The sequence below is a fragment of the Notolepis coatsorum genome, assembly GCF_963971535.1.
Source record: "Notolepis coatsorum genome assembly, chromosome: 1".
Classification (NCBI taxonomy): Eukaryota; Metazoa; Chordata; class Actinopteri; order Aulopiformes; family Paralepididae; genus Notolepis; species Notolepis coatsorum.
In genome coordinates, this window is record NC_140165.1 from 109928752 (window position 1) to 109945174 (window position 16423).

Here is a 16423-nt window from a genome sequence, read left to right on the forward strand (position 1 = left end):
CCTGCTTGCAAAGCCCTGGAAATCCTCCACGGTCATCTTGTAGAACAGTATTCTCTCAGCTCTAGCATCGTATTCAAATCCTAGGACACCCCCTAGGACCGGGCATAGTTCGTTAAAGATCTCTCTACCATATCTGCAAGGTGCAAGTAACATGGTTTTAATCCTGGTAGCTCTGTCCGTAACATGGCCAACCGTTGTAGCTAGACTGCTCGCCATTTTATTTTTTAGGGTCTCTCTAAGAGGTAACTCTCTAAATATATAGGTTTCTATCCTACACATCTATAGCGTCATACAGACCCGTCCGCAGGTTCATCCCCACCCCCATACAGAAATACACACCCTATATCACCTGTTGTTTAAAGTATCAGGATCGTAGCATAGGAAATGGGGAATTTCTTCAGTAGGACTACCAGCTGTATTACGACCTCTATAAACTATGATATCGCATTGCTTTTAAAGCATGCTATAGCTAATAAAGTCAACGATGCCCACTTGTACACTGTAAACGGGAATGTCAATAGCCTGCGCTTAAGGCTTTTTGAAAATATGTTGAAGCTGGTGAGAGATAAAGGCTTGTTAAATAATTGGCAATATATGATAGAGACACTCTCAGAGGATGAAAGTCTTCTATCTGAAAACGGCTTAGTTACTATTTTAGATCATATGAATGGTCATTTTAACAGAGCACACCTGTTGTGTTTATACACCGTAATAGTGGATGTTACGGCTTTTAAGCTGAAAAATCATAAGTGTTTAGAAACTTTAGATATTAATCACATTATTGATGTTATGCACGCTTATATTATTGATAAAAAAGGTTGCAGCATGATTTGTAATATTCTTTAATAAAAAACATTTATAATATACACAACTACGCTTCATTGTAATAATTGTTATGTAATAATTGTTTTGAATGATTTTAAGTTCATCCTAGTAATAATACAAATATTATCCAGTTGTGCAACTATATTCAGCTATGTGAATGTGATCCCTTAAAGACTTCGAAATGTCACCAGTTGTTGGGATCAAATCATATTTGTAAGGTCCTACTATACTCTGGTTAAACACATATTCTTTAAACAATTCAATAAGAAGTATCACAATCATAAATAAACCATAAATACCATAAAGTCCACCAAATTTAAAAATAAATTAATGCAACACAGTCATACATATCCTTGCAAAAGTATGGAAAAAACTATAGGACTTAAATGCATCTCCAACCTAGTGTTGAGGAGATAACCCTAGACCCTTCTTAAATGCCGGTGACAGTAGTGTTGCACTAAAAACAGTCAAACAGTCAAACAGTTACAATAAAACATACCAACACATTTGTTATGTATAGAAAAAAGTGTTATTCCCATAGCAGGAGTCGAACCCGCGTCTCCCTGATGAAAGCAGGGCATCATTACCGCTAGACCATATGGGATTTGCATATGGTATACTGTACAGAACCTGTATACACTCTGACAGGGCTCCGGGGGTCGGAAATTTATCTTTCTGTACAAGTTTTTTAAGTGAAATATATTAGTAGGACTCTTTTTACAGCATTCTAAGACTTGTAGATATATAAGAACATAAGACATGTTTTGATATTATAAAATATTATAAAAACAAAATATAATCGCTCCACTATACCCCTGAATTCACTATACAATGAAATAAGAATAAAAAATAAGACATGTCGACAATGTAGCTATCAACCAGGCCATCACTGAAACAATATGAATTGTTTTTGCTAGTAGTCTATGTAAAACCCTGCATATTGCAGGGAACTTTCGCAGAGTACATTTTGCAGAGTACATTTCACAGAGTAAATTTTACTCAGAGTACATTTGGATAATTGAATGTGAATGATACATTCCTATCTGTGAACACTAAAATCACGGTAAAACCTAACATTGCATTATTTTCATGGTTATAATGAATAAAAATACATCTTTAAGATATTTCATGTTAAATGGTTCTTAAAAATGAATTTCCTTCAATCATCGGGACAAAAATCAAACAACCTCGCCTGTAATTATTTTGAAATGAATTATGAATTATAATATTGTATCAACAACTTTCATACATGTTTAGCCATACTATACACTAACTATGTTGACTGAATTACATTTTATTTACCTTAGAACCATCATCTTTGAGTTGATTGAATATTTCCTATCGTGTGTAGGATTTAATGCATATCCATAATATTGAGAGCATAAAACGCTGGGGGGCTAAAAAACTAGACGTTGCAAAGTAATTCATAAATGAGTTGTATAATGTACCTTAGAGCAGGTTAAAGAAAATACATTTGGGGCTTGATATTACTAAACTTCAAAAAAAATACATTTGTATTGAAGCACTTTGTTTTTATACCTTATCATTATGCAAACAGGTAAAAAAAAACTATGTTGACATGTCTGTTTTAAGTGCATCAGTCAGTTTCATGGTTTTAGATGTTTTATAATTTATGTTTATCCTTGACATTCAACCAATAAACATCAAATTCAGAATTCACTAGGATTGTGTTCTCATGTTTTTTTACATTTAGTTAAAATATAAATACAACCTGTCTATAGTAGATACACTGTTTTAGAACAATGGTGTTTGCAAATAGTCTGTTTTACTTATGTAACACGTTAGAGTTGAAATTCATGCATGACAATTGGTAAACCTTAGTCATTTGAGATCATAAATCCCCTCTTTTAGCTAGACCTGATCAAAATGACAGATAAAAACATAACCAAACACCTAAAAAATACACCAAAAGCAGATTGATAAAAATGTATACAGGCAAGCGAGCCTAATCACTGAAATTACAACATCAAACTGTTTGTCTTACAAAATAGGGATGTGTCATGGGGGTGATATATCTCAACCCTTGACTAAAATAGCATTATCCTTCTGACTATTGATTAAATCTACTAAAAATCGACCTGTTTCATGATTTTAGATGTCTATAATTTATGTTTATCCTAGGACCATGCTACAAATCTTCAACACAGTTGGCTGAAAGGTGACTGAAAAGGTGACTGAAAACTGGATTGATGCAAGTTACATGAACATGTCTGTTTGAGGAAACAAAATAATGTATTAAACTATTACACTATTACTAGACTATTACACTATTGCATTATTACACATTTGCACAATATTACACTATATAACCCTATTACATACTATTATATGACTACCCTATGACAATATTACACTATTACACACTATGTCCCTATACACTATTAAACATAGCACACTTAGATAAGATAAACCTTATCCCTGTGGGACATTTCTATTAATTTTTTCAAATAATTATTATTCCTCTATTTAAATCTGGGGACAAACACAGTTTTACCAACTACAGACCAGTGTCTTTGCTTTCACAATTTTCCAAGATTCTTGATTCATGATTCTTAGATTCTTAGATTCTGAGTGAGAGTCTGTATGGATTCAGGGCAAATCGATCAACAGCCTTAGCCTTAATGAATATATATGAAGAAATAACCACAACCGTAGATGAAAGGAATTACACAATAGGAATAGGAAATACACTTAAAAAAGCATTTGATACGATTGATCATCACATTTTAATTTCTAAATTACAAACATGCAGTGTGAGAGGGGTGGCGATGAACTGGTTAAGTAGCTATCTTGAAAATAGACAACAATATGTTTTCAGGTGACAATTATATAATTGCCTATTGTCTACATTAGCTACAAATACACTGTATTTGTAATACACTGTTTAGAACAATACTATTTGGAAATATTATGGTTGAATTACTAGTGTGTAACATATTAGAAGTGCATTCTTGCATGACAATTGGTAGACCTTTTTACCATGTATTCATTTGCGATCATTGACCCCTCTTTTAGCTAGATGGTCAAAATGACAGCAACAGCAAAGACCTAAAAATACACATTTTCTGAACATTACATTTGAGGTGGAGCCAACTATATTGAATGTGTTGTCCCTCAAGGTTCGGTCCTGGGGCCCATACTTTTTATTTTATATATTAATGATATATGTGAAGTGTCAAACATATTGCAATTTGTTTTATTTGCTGTCGATACAAATTTCTGTATTCCAAATTACAAATGAAATGTGTAAACTTAAGATATGGTTTAATAACAATAAGCTATCCCTAAATTTGGAAAAACGAAATGTATGATATTTACTAATCGAAAGAAGGACAATGTGGCATTATGTATTGACAAAGGAATCCAAGGATTATGTTGGATGAGAAAATGACATGGAAGCCACATATAATGTACATAAAAAAATAAGGTAGCCAAGAGTGTTTTGTTTTGAACAAGGCAAAGAATGTGCTTGATTATAATTCTATGCGAATATTATATTGTTCACTCATCCTACCATATTTGAGTTACTGTGTGGAAGTGTGGGGTAACACGTATGAAAGCAACATAAAGCCCTTATTTATATTACAGAAGAGAGCAGTAAGAATAGTTCACAATGTAGATTCAAGAGAACATACCAATGAATTATGTATTAAATCCAAACTATTGAAACTTAAAGAGTTAGCTGTAATACAGACTTTATTAGTTTTGTTTAGAGTAAATGCAGAGTATTACAAGCAAATATACAGAGGTTGTTTGGTCCCTAATCTTTCACACCTCCTTGCAGCATTTTGACACCTATAACAGGGCCCCATGTTCACACCCAGATCCTCAAAAAGATAGATATTTACAGCACTTTATATTTTCGCCCCAACTCTAATCTATCATGTCTTTAACTTTTATACCTAATCATATATTGATTGATTGATTGAAAAGTTTATTAACAGATTGGAGAATGGGTACAGTTTCAAAGTTTTTTTATTTTGAATAAGGCCTTTTCCCCACACTCTGTGCTATTTCAGGTTACTGTGACATTAAAAGAGGGGTTAGATGTGCATGTTGGTAAGGGAAGTTGACCTGAAAATGCATGCTTACCATTGCTACAGTGTATAGACATTCAGGCCTTGAAGTGATCTATATCCAAAATAAGTCTTAATTAAAGATGGTTGAAACAGTTAAAACAGCTTGGACAGATATTTTCTGGACTGTTTTCACAAACAGTGTTGTATTTGTAAATCTGCTATGTCCTAAATGTCTGGATGTATTGAAAAAAGGGGGACTCTGATGTAAACAAGACATACGTTTTTCTATGATCTGTAGCCTTTTAATTTTAGTTTTACGAAATAAGAAAATAAGAATCACCACCCAAACTGTCAAATAGTTGGTATTACTTTTACATTTAGTCAATTAGTTGACGTTTTTATCCAAATTATAATTATAATACATCTCTGTTAGCGGTGTAACAATATTCATCAAAGTGTAGGTTAGTTTATAGGACAATAGCCTGTTTATGGGGAAAATCTTTTAAAATATGTGTGAAAACATTGTGTGAACAAAAAATATGCTATGAGTATAATGTTGTACATTACTTGTACATGTTACAAAAGATATAAACCATTTGAATGATGACTGTAAATGTGTGTTGAGTTTACATTTTTTACTCCAAGTATGCATGTGCCCTAATCTTCACGCCTCATGCTGTGTTTTAGCACCTAAGAGAGCCCTGTTCACACCCCCGATCAGAGACACACACCTCACAGACACACATAGATCTTTTCTGTACTTTATATTTTCAGCCCAACTCTTTTAATAATAACTCTAAAATAATTAATGTGTATAATATAAAACACCTGTATTAACGAAATATTCAAACCCTAGACCCTTGCATGCTAATGTAATGGTGCACTTTTAATTTTACAAATTACATTTGTAATTTTCTTTTTGCTTAAACACAAGTGAAGATTATGTCTTTATCCAAGAAACTAATATACATACATACATTTGTAATTTGGAATACAAACAATTTATTTTACATTTATTTAGACTTTTGCTTAAACACATTAGACACATTACATTTGTAATTTGGAATACAATTATCTAAAGATTGTGACATTTGGCATCTGGCCTTAAGAAAACACACACAGACACCTTGGGGGCCGTTTTTCTACAGAAACGGGAAGTCGCAGAGTCATAAATCTGCTTTTGGCAGATGGTTTTGAGTCATCTCATTGGCCGTAGTCATTCTCCAGCCTCCTATGACATCTACGGGGGATGTCACTATCAGAATTTTCAGAGAAGCTGCAGTTAGACAGAGGGAGAAATATTCAGTCTACTGAGAGACATTTGAGAGAGGGTATTTCTTAAGATACACTCACCATTTGAAATAAATGCACTTTCTGAAGATACACTCACCATTTGAAATAAATGCACTTTCTGAAGATACACTCACCATTTGAAATAAATGCACTTTCTGAAGATACACTCACCATTTGAAATAAATGCACTTTCTGAAGAAAACACACTAAATGTATTTTATTCTGAAAATATATTCTTAAGACTTTGGAATACACATAATGTATTCAACCTTGTAAAACTTAATTGTGAAGATATATTCTGAAAACGTTTGGAAATACAGAAATACATATTGTGAAAACCATGGAATACATACAATCTGAAAATAAAAAAAACGTTTGAATCTAAAAAAAAAATTGAATCTTTTATTTTGAAAGACTTTTTTTTTAAAAAAAAATAAATAAAAAACTTTTATTTTGAAAACCGGATGACCCTCCCTCAAAACCGGATGTCCCGCCTCCTTACATCCTAGACCAATCAGAGAAGCCCTAGGGGGTCATAAATCATCTCAAAATAACCTACCCTAAGTCCCGCCCCCTTAAACCTCTCGGCCAATCAGAACGCTCCAAATTCCAAAAAGGGGCGTGGCTACAATCAATCAAACTTTCCATATATGGTCTGACAGTTGGTGTATCCTAATTCTCTCTCTACGGTGCTTGGTAGGGTGTGTGTGTACTGTATGCATGTGTGTCTGTGTGGTTGATGAATAGCAGGCCTAACCGTGTGCCCTGTTGTTGGTATGGACTGACTTGTAAAGCAGGACAGGTAGAAGCATGCAGGGACGACATCCCCCTATTATCCCCTATCCCTGTCATGCCCTCTCTCTCTCCACTCTCAAACCACCAGTTGGACGTGGTGGACACAGTGTGTGTTTCCCCCCATTTGCTAGTGTTTTGCCACAACGGGCCTCTTGACGAGACGAAGCCCTTGCGGCCTCGTCATCCACACAGCCGCACCAACTACTGTAGGTCAATATTAATTTGTCTCCGGTGGGCGAGTTCACGCCTATGTGATTGTGTGCCAGTGGTTGTGTGTGTCAGGAGTTTGAATTTCAGAGTGTCGCAAATTTGTGTGTGTGCGTGTGTGTACATGGGAGCAAAGGTGTGTGTCTGTGCATGGAGTGGATTAGCTGGATAAGAAGGTATTTGGGCTCCTGAGCTGAATGTTCCTCTTCAGGTGAATGGACGGGGAACAGAAGCGAGGCTGGGGGGGAGGGGGGTACTGCTGCTGGCATTCAAACGTCGACAACAGCGGTATACCGTACAGTTGTGTATACAAGCGTACACAACACGTCCCACTAGCACGTGCAGTGCACCCTGGCCACTTCTCGGTAGTTACGTGTTCGACCCTCTCCTTGCAGTCCTGTGTCAGAATGTAATGGATTCCTGCGCGTGTGAACCTGGGCACAGGGAGGACGCAGAGGGGAACCAGAGCCGCCGGCCGCACTCAGTAGGTTTTGAAGATGCTCACGTTCATGTTGTCCTGTGTGCTCCACAGTTTACGCCGACGCTCCTACACCAGGATGAAGGGCCGAACAGACGCCCCGCCGGACAGGTGAGTGAACGTGTGGCAGACGTCTGGGTGGAAACACCACGCTGGAACCTTTTGAACAAGTTCTCACTTCCCTCTCAAGTCTGGACCACAGTTTCTGTCTGTGGTTCCCAATGATTTCCGTTTTTTATTTGGCTTGTTTTTGACGAGGGATGTCCTATTCCAGCAGGGGTGTAAAAAGTACCCAGGAATTATACTTAAAGGACCGTATGGGTCCTGTCTCAAAATCTTACTCGAGTAAAAGTCAGAGTATCTGGCTAAAAACACACTTGAGTAAAAGTCAAACAGTTTAAATGTACATAAGTACTAAAGTTAAAGTAAAAACGTTTTTTCTGACTGTCTACTCTTCTGATAGCAGGTGTTTAATCAAAGATCCCCCTTTCTAGTCTTGCACAAGGACCAATCAGCATGGGTATGGGCGGGTTAATTTTCCATTGATGGGGATTTGATTGGCTGTTTTTTAAATAAAGCGCGGCCGCAGGATTAATAACGTTAACTTTAGTTCGGCCAGAGAAACAAATATACTAATTAAAATAGTTGGACCTGTGATATTTGTACTTAGTTTGTAGGTCTGTATTTTAAATGTAAGGAGTAAAACGTGTGTTTTTTTTCTCTGAAATGTAATTGAGTATATTATAAGTATACAAACCTAATAATACTTGAGTAAAGTACAAATCCCCAAAAACTACTTAAGTATTGTAACGATGTACAATTACTTGCACCCCTGGAAACCAGTATCGGTATCGGGTCTGATACTGTGCTCATATACTCGTAAAACTACTAGGTACTCTGTGTCATGTTTGTAAAAAAATTTAAATACAAAATGTAATGTTAAAATGTTTATATTATTTAAATGTCAGCAACAGCGTTGTGTTGTTTATTTAATTTGTTAGTCAGAAAGTGAGGATCATCTGATGAAAATAAAATATGTTTTCAACGTCATTGTTAGCATTGTAATGCTATTGTTAAGTACTCATATCGGTACTCGGCTTCAGCAAGTATCCAAATCCAAATGTAAGTACTTATACTTGGTCTGAAAAACAGGTATCAGGACATCCCTATTTTTGACTCATGACCTCGATAGCTAGTTTCTGTCTTTATTTGCAAGGAAACTATAAAAGAAGGAAGGGTCATTATGTCACTGTGTAGCACGTGAGCTCTCATTGGTGCCAAGTGTGGAAACTTTTAGTTTCAGGCCGACATTGAGTTGAATGGGATCAATTAAAACACATTATTACCTCGGAAGTCAGAATTAGGGCTGTACCGAATGTCATTTTTTAACATTCGAAGCTTCGATCGAAGTATTCAAATTTTTTGTTTTTTTGTCAAACTAAATCCTCAATTTGAAAAAGTGATTAATCTGATTTAAATTAGTCTTTTTCTTTTATTAAATCAACTTTCTTTAATGAATATAACTCATCAGTTTCGTCAACATAAATAATCCAATACGGGCACGGTTGGTATGAAAGTGATGGTGACGTCTTATAGTATTATAATATTAGTGTAGCCTAATCTAGGGTGACCATATTTTGATTTCCAAAAAAGAGGACATGCCCCCCCAGCCTCGAGATACTTAATGGCATGCGTTGCTCATGGGACGACTGGTTGCACTATATTTTAATGATGCGCGTGCGCCGTTCCGCGCGCTCCCGCGCATAGATGTTCCCTCGCATAGCACAGACTACAGACAGTGCCTAATTGCCTCTACGAATGGAATGTAACACATTTCATTCACAAGTTTTGTGTGAATGTATCTGAGAACGTATTTGAACACACCTGACGACCGGCCATATTGTTATGCAAAGTAGTACTTAGCGAGTTGGCGCATCAGTAGAGTGCAGCGCATTCCTGTGTGCACGCGTGTGCACGTGCGTGCTCTGCTCACAGACTGGTTGCACGGCGTGCAACCCCGTCCCATGAGCAACGCATGCCCAAGAGGACGCGACCCTGGTCAGACGCCTCTGGTTTTAGCTCCGCAACGATGTACTCACTTTTAGCTATTATGTTTGTTTTTGCTACTTTTTTATTTAAAGCAACACTGGCGGGTACGTCATACGACCGTCAGACACTTATGGACCTGAACCCCGGGCTCAAAGAGGAGTTTGGAGACACTTTTGACCTAGAATGGCCAGCAGAAATCAGACGGGAGAATGGCGGCAAAGAAAAGAACAAAGGCGACGGCAGGAGAAGACACAGAGGGAGACGAGGAGGTATCAGATTGAGACTAAAAAGAGCTGCTTACCGCCCAGCAATTCCATCCATCTTTCTGGCGAATGCCCGTTCGTTGGAGGGTAGGATGGATGATCTGAGAGCGAGGGTCCGGTTCCAACGGGAGATGAGAGACATCAACATTATATGTCTCACAGAGACATGGCTCACGTCGACGACCCCAGACAAAAGCGTCTCTCCCTCGGATGCCTTCACAGTCTTACGTGCAGATCGCAACGCTGGCTCAGGAAAGACCATCGGCGGCGGAGTCTGCCTCATCACGAACAATTCCTGGGTTAATCCCGAGGGGGTGCAGGTCCTCTCAAACTCGTGTTCGCCGGACTTGGAACATCTTTCTATCCTATGTCGTCCGTTTCACCTCCCGAGGGAGTTCACAGCAGTCGTCATGACTGCCGTGTATATTCCCCCACACGCGAATACGGGCAAAGCGCTGGGCGAATTACACGATCATCTCAACAGACACCAGATCAAACACCCAGACGCAGCGATGGTAGTGGCCGGCGATTTCAACCAGGCCAACCTGAAGAAAGTGATGCCGTCCTTTTTCCAGCACATCGCTTGCTCCACCAGAGGGAAGAACACACTCGACCACTGCTATTCCCCGTTCAAAGCGGGTTACAAGGCAGTAGCCGCTCCGCCATTAACGGGGTCCACAAGCTCGAGCGATCATGACTCCATCTTGCTATTTCCGGCATATCAACATAGATCACGTGACGCCGTCGTGTCACGTGAGACTAAGAAGTGGACCGACGAATCAGAGGCCACGCTCAAGGACGTGCTTGCAGACACGGATTGGGATATGTTCATAGGAAGCGCCAGTGACGTCAGTGAACTAGCAGACATAGTGGTGTGCTACATAACAACAATAGCTGATGGTATTGTCCTCAGGAAAACGGTGCGGATTTTCCCAAACCAGAAACCGTGGGTGGATAGCACTATTAGAGCAGCTCTGAACTCTCGTACCACCGCCTACAACCTGGGTAGAGAGTCAGGAAACATGGAGGAGTATAAGGCTTCAGTCTATACTCTACGCAAAGCAGTCAAACTTGCTAAGAGGACATATGCTGACAAACTGGAGACACAAATGGCACAAAACGACACAAGAGGATTATGGCAGGGACTGAAGTCAATAACTGACTATAAAGTCAGCGCCCCGTCAATGGGGAGCGACGACGCCTCCCTCGCGGACAAGCTCAACACCTTCTACGCTCGGTTTGGTGTAGACAGTGGCGCTGCTGGCTCTCCGGCTAGTGACGTCACTGGCGCGCCGGCTGTTGTGGAGGGGGGGGGGCAACCGCGAGGGGGGGGGGACGCTCTCTCGTTGTCGGAACACAGTGTGAGAAGAGCATTTATGCAGGTGAACACCAGGAAGGCTGCTGGCCCAGATGGCATAACAGGACGTATACTCAAGACCTGTGCCAACCAGCTGGCCCCTGTGTTCACCGCCATATTTAATCAATCACTGGCAGAGTCAGTGGTCCCTGCCTGCTTCAAGAGGTCTACCATCATCCCTGTGCCGAAGAAACCCTCCCCAGCATGTCCAAATGACTACAGACCGGTGGCACTCACCTCTGTGGTCATGAAATGTTTCGAGAGGCTGGTCAAGGACCACATTTGTGCCTCCCTCCCCAGTGATATGGACCCTATGCAATTTGCATACAGGACAAACAGGTCCACCGACGACGCGGTCTCCCAGGTACTGCACAGCACCCTCTCGCACCTTGACCGTCAGAAGGGGGGCTATGTGAGACTGTTGTTCATTGACTACAGCTCAGCGTTCAACACCATAGTCCCCACCAGACTGGTGGACAAGCTGATCGAGCTAGGTCTGAGCTCCGCCCTGAGCGCCTGGGTACTGGACTTTCTGAGCGAAAGACCCCAGGCGGTCAGGGTGGGGGGTCAGACCTCCAACACCATCACCCTGAGCATCGGGTCCCCCCAGGGCTGTGTTCTGAGCCCCCTGCTGTACTCACTCTACACACACGACTGTGTGGCCAAGTTCAGCTCCAACTCCATAGTGAAGTTCGCAGATGACACGGTGGTGGTGGGGCTGATCTCGGACAACGACGAGAAGGCCTACCGGGAGGAGGTGGAGGTACTGGAACGCTGGTGCCAGGACAACAGCCTGCTCCTGAACATTGGCAAAACCAAGGAACTGATCGTGGATTATAGGAGAGGACAGCAGGAGACACACACACCACTGATGATAAACGGGGCTACCGTGGACAGGGTGAGCAGCTTCAAGTACCTGGGGGTCCACATCTCAGAGGACCTGACATGGTCAACACACATAGGCACAGTAGTAAAGAAGGCGAAACAGCGTCTCTACCACCTGAGACAGTTAAGGAAGTTCAGAGTATCGGGGAAGATACTCCAGTCCTTCTACTCAGGAGCTGTAGAGAGCATCCTGACCGGAAACATCACTGCCTGGTATGGAAACAGCACGGCACAGGACAAGAAGGCCCTACAGAAAGTGGTGCGCTCAGCCGAGCGTACCACGGGTATTGCACTACCCCCCCTGCAGGTTCTATACAACAAGAGGTGCAAATCCAGAGCCTGCAGGATAATGAAAGACCCTCACCACCCCAATAACAGCCTGTTTCAGCTGCTGAGGTCAGGCAGACGCCTGCAAATCCCAGCTACTAGGACAGAGCGGCTTAGGCTCAGCTTCTTCCCCCAGGCCATCAGAGCCATGAACAATGTACATTGAGTGCTCAGAACATTGAACTGTCCACACACAAGCACACATGAACACACACACGACACGCACACTGTGCACGCTCACACACGAGCAGCCACTTAACACTTTAACATGAGCGGGCACACACTCATGTCGCACACACGCACACTTATGGCCAAAGGAAAGGACACTTTAAATTAGAATAACAGGAACAGTGTATTGCACTACCAAAGCTAACTAGCATGTCACACATGCGCTGTAAATAACTATGTACAGATACCGAGATGTCACTCCATGTTACCTGCTATCTGTTACTGCACAATGTTGTTTCTTCTTTTGATTCTATTATATGTACCACTGTATTGCACATCGTTGCGGGCAAGACCACCCGCATTTCATTGTATACCTGTATGCCGTGACAATTAAAACTCTTGACTTGACTTGACTTGATACTCAACGTTTACTCAAAGATGCATTATTGTTTTAATATATTTAAAGTATGCCTCCTCTCTATGGATATACAATTATTATTTATATTATTTTACTGTATATAACACAACAATATCTCTCTATAACCAAAGACACACCAAACCAAAGTTAACAATCAGCATGATTATGCCTAGAATTATCTGACAAAATCTCAATGGCACAATAATTACTTAAAAATCAACCTGTAACAAAATAATAGCTCTCTTTTCAAGTCTTACTGGACAAAAATAAATAACAAAATATATGAAATAATAGAAAATCCAGTTAACAAATATCCTTTTCAGACAAATCGTTTTTTTTGCCATGTTTCAATGAGCTATTGTGTGCAATGGTTTCTGCCGTCTCATTTGGTGTATTTAACCTCGATTAATTTTGTTTGCATGCCATCCCTCTTCCAGTCAAAGTACTGTATTATTATATTTTCACTGCTCCGTGGTTACTCTTGTCTGTAGAAACACCACAGTACTGGATTTGATTTGAGCGCTTCATGTGCGACATGAGTCGAGTGGGGCGCTATAACACATTGGCTTCGGATTTAGTGCGCACACTACTGAACTTTGCCTCCCATTTGTTCCGACGGGTCGGTACATTTTGAATTTCTTCTCCAGTTCATCTGTAAAAGTACATTCTTTGGCATTGTGAATGTGAGCTGCGCTCCACTCTGTCCCCTCTTCCTCTGTTTGTGCGAGTGTAGTTGTAGAGCCGCCCACAAAGCTTCTCAGGGATTACGTCACACACGCAACAGATTACCGTAGTATTCTGTGCAATGCGCCAGTCAATTTAAGTACATGCAAACGGTCCGTGAAAGCCGGACATTATCATGAATTTATAAACCCCCCCCCCCCGGACGGCCCGGACAGGGCGTGAAAAGAGGACATGTCCGGGCAAAAGAGGACGTTTGGTCACCCTACCTAATCTTTAACTGCAACTGTGAAGAAAACCCCCATTGGGTTACACAGATTGCAATTTTTTTTATAAAATAATAATAATAATAATAATAATAATAATAATTTCGAATGTTGATTTAGAATTCGAATGTCAACATTATGATCGAAGCTTCGAAGCATTCGGTACAGCCCTAGTCAGAATCATCTGCAATTTGTTGCATCGTTAACTGGCTAACGTTTCATATATTGGTATGTAAATTTCCTTGGATAGCTTGTATATTTAGAATTTGAATATAGGCTTCAATAGAACTGGCACCAAGCAGAGCATAAAACGCTGGTATTCTGACCTGATGACCCTTCCTTCTTTCATAGTTTCCTTGTTTATTTGGGTTGCTGATAGGGCTGTCTTAAATACTTCGAAGCTTCGTTCGATGGGCATGGGATTCGAATATGAAAATAAAATTCGATTATAAATTTTTTCCATTTCTTTTTTTTTGCTAAATCAACTCTGCCTCTCTTTGTTAATTACAACAAGCAATGCTCTGTTATTTAAGATGAGGTCGGACTCGGCACTGACAGATTTGTGTTCATTGTGCTGCTTTTATAAAGCCTCAAATGACGGCTTACAATATTTCATGAAAGCAAAGTAGGGGTGCACTGATATATCGGTCGGGTATCGGTATCGGCCGATAAGCTCAAATGTGCCGATGGCAGTAGCCGATAAATATCCATCAATTTGTGTCGCGTCAATTTGGCCCACACGTTCAAACTTTGAAAAAAGTTTCAGTCAAGCGACCTGCACAATGCCGCCCCCACACACACACACGCTACTGCATCAAATTTACTTATGATTAACAAAGGCATTCGTTTTGTGGCATTAACGTTATATAGTTACACGTTCAATAACATCAGCATATTATTTACCCGACCATAGCAAGCATTGTTGGTCATTCATATCTCAGTTCCTTCCTTTGCTCAGAGAGCCCGTACTGAATTGTACCCATTCTGCAATCTGTTAATAAAGTTTTCAATCAGACAAATGTATAGAAAAGCTTTTATTATAACAAACATTTGTTGCAGTAAAATCACTATGCCTCGTTTAGTACTCCTGCGGAGCGCTGGTAATCTACTTGTGAGCCGCGGGGAGCTAATTTTATTAGCTTTGTTGTCAAAATCAATGGCGGACTTCCCGGAAGTAAAAAACTAATAGGCGCTTGCCGATTGGTGGTAAGAACAGCAGGAGGTGGGTGCTAGCGGTGTGACGTAATTGGCAGAATCGACTGTAAATCAAAATGGTTCTGTTGTACTTGACACGATACATGCATTGCAAACTCAGATTATGGAGATATTACTGGAGAACATGGAGCTTTGTTTGAGAGAGATACAGTGAGTGCTGTCTCTTAAACTCTTAAAACTCATAAAACTTTTTTGTCTTTTTAGTCAAGTTAGTCTGTTGAAGATGAAAGCCAGTGGGTATTGTATGACTCAGACTTCAGCAATAATCATGAGCATTATAAAATATATAAAAAAACACACATGGCATGATGGAATACCATAAACATATTTCTTGATGTTTCCTTTTTTAAGTAAGTAAAGAGGCCTATGTTGATATCGGTGAGCACAATTTATAACACAAAAAGAGAGACGTGTAGCCTATTTATTTATTTAATATTTTATTTATTCATTTGATTATTATTATTTTATTTATTGCCATGCCTAAAATAATAGTCAAGCATAGGGCTAACACATTTTCATAAACAATAAGATACTTTTTTGTTATGGTTATAATAAAAGCTTTTCTATACATTTGTCTGATTGATTGATTGAAAACTTTATTAACAGATTGCAGAATGGGTACAGTACAGCTCAATACAACAACAGTGCTAAGACTGGAGGATGAAGACCAAAAAAAGACTTTCGGCTTGTTTACATAAGGGTCCTCCATTTTCAATTCATCAAAACATTTAGAGACATACAAATATACAGTTTCATTAAAAAAAAACATATATATGTATATGTATATATATATATATTTACTTTCTTTTTATTTTCATTTTTGCCACAAATATTGGTATTGGCCGATTGTGTTAGTTGAAGTATCGGTATCGGCCGCACATTTTCATATCGGTGCATCCCTAAAGCAAAGTGTTTCGTTTGTCTAAGATTTAAAAAGGTTTAAACTTTACAGCACTGACAAAGTTGAACAAAGTGCTGTACAAGTCCCACAACATAAAACAAATATATATAAAAAAAAAAATTAAAAAAAAAAAACATTAAATTTCGAAGCTTCGAATTAAAATCGAATCTCGGCCCTGAAGCTTCGAATTCCAAAAAAAAATTCGAAGGTCAGCCCTAGTTGCTGATCGTCCTCATCGTCCTTTTGAAAAAGCCA

At 39.6% G+C, this 16423-nt stretch overlaps 1 protein-coding gene across 1 annotated transcript in view; it reads left to right on the forward strand.

Moving 5' to 3' along the window:
* LOC311247297 (equilibrative nucleoside transporter 2-like) overlaps window positions 1-16423 on the forward strand; it is a gene marked incomplete at its 3' end in the record, with an annotated part of 116511 nt that overhangs the window by 38966 nt on the left and 61122 nt on the right. The window contains exon 2 of the mRNA XM_084337656.1: window positions 7693-7749. Coding sequence (XP_084193782.1) covers window positions 7718-7749 — 32 coding nt within the window. The 5' untranslated portion in view covers window positions 7693-7717. The remainder of the gene's footprint in view (window positions 1-7692; window positions 7750-16423) is intronic.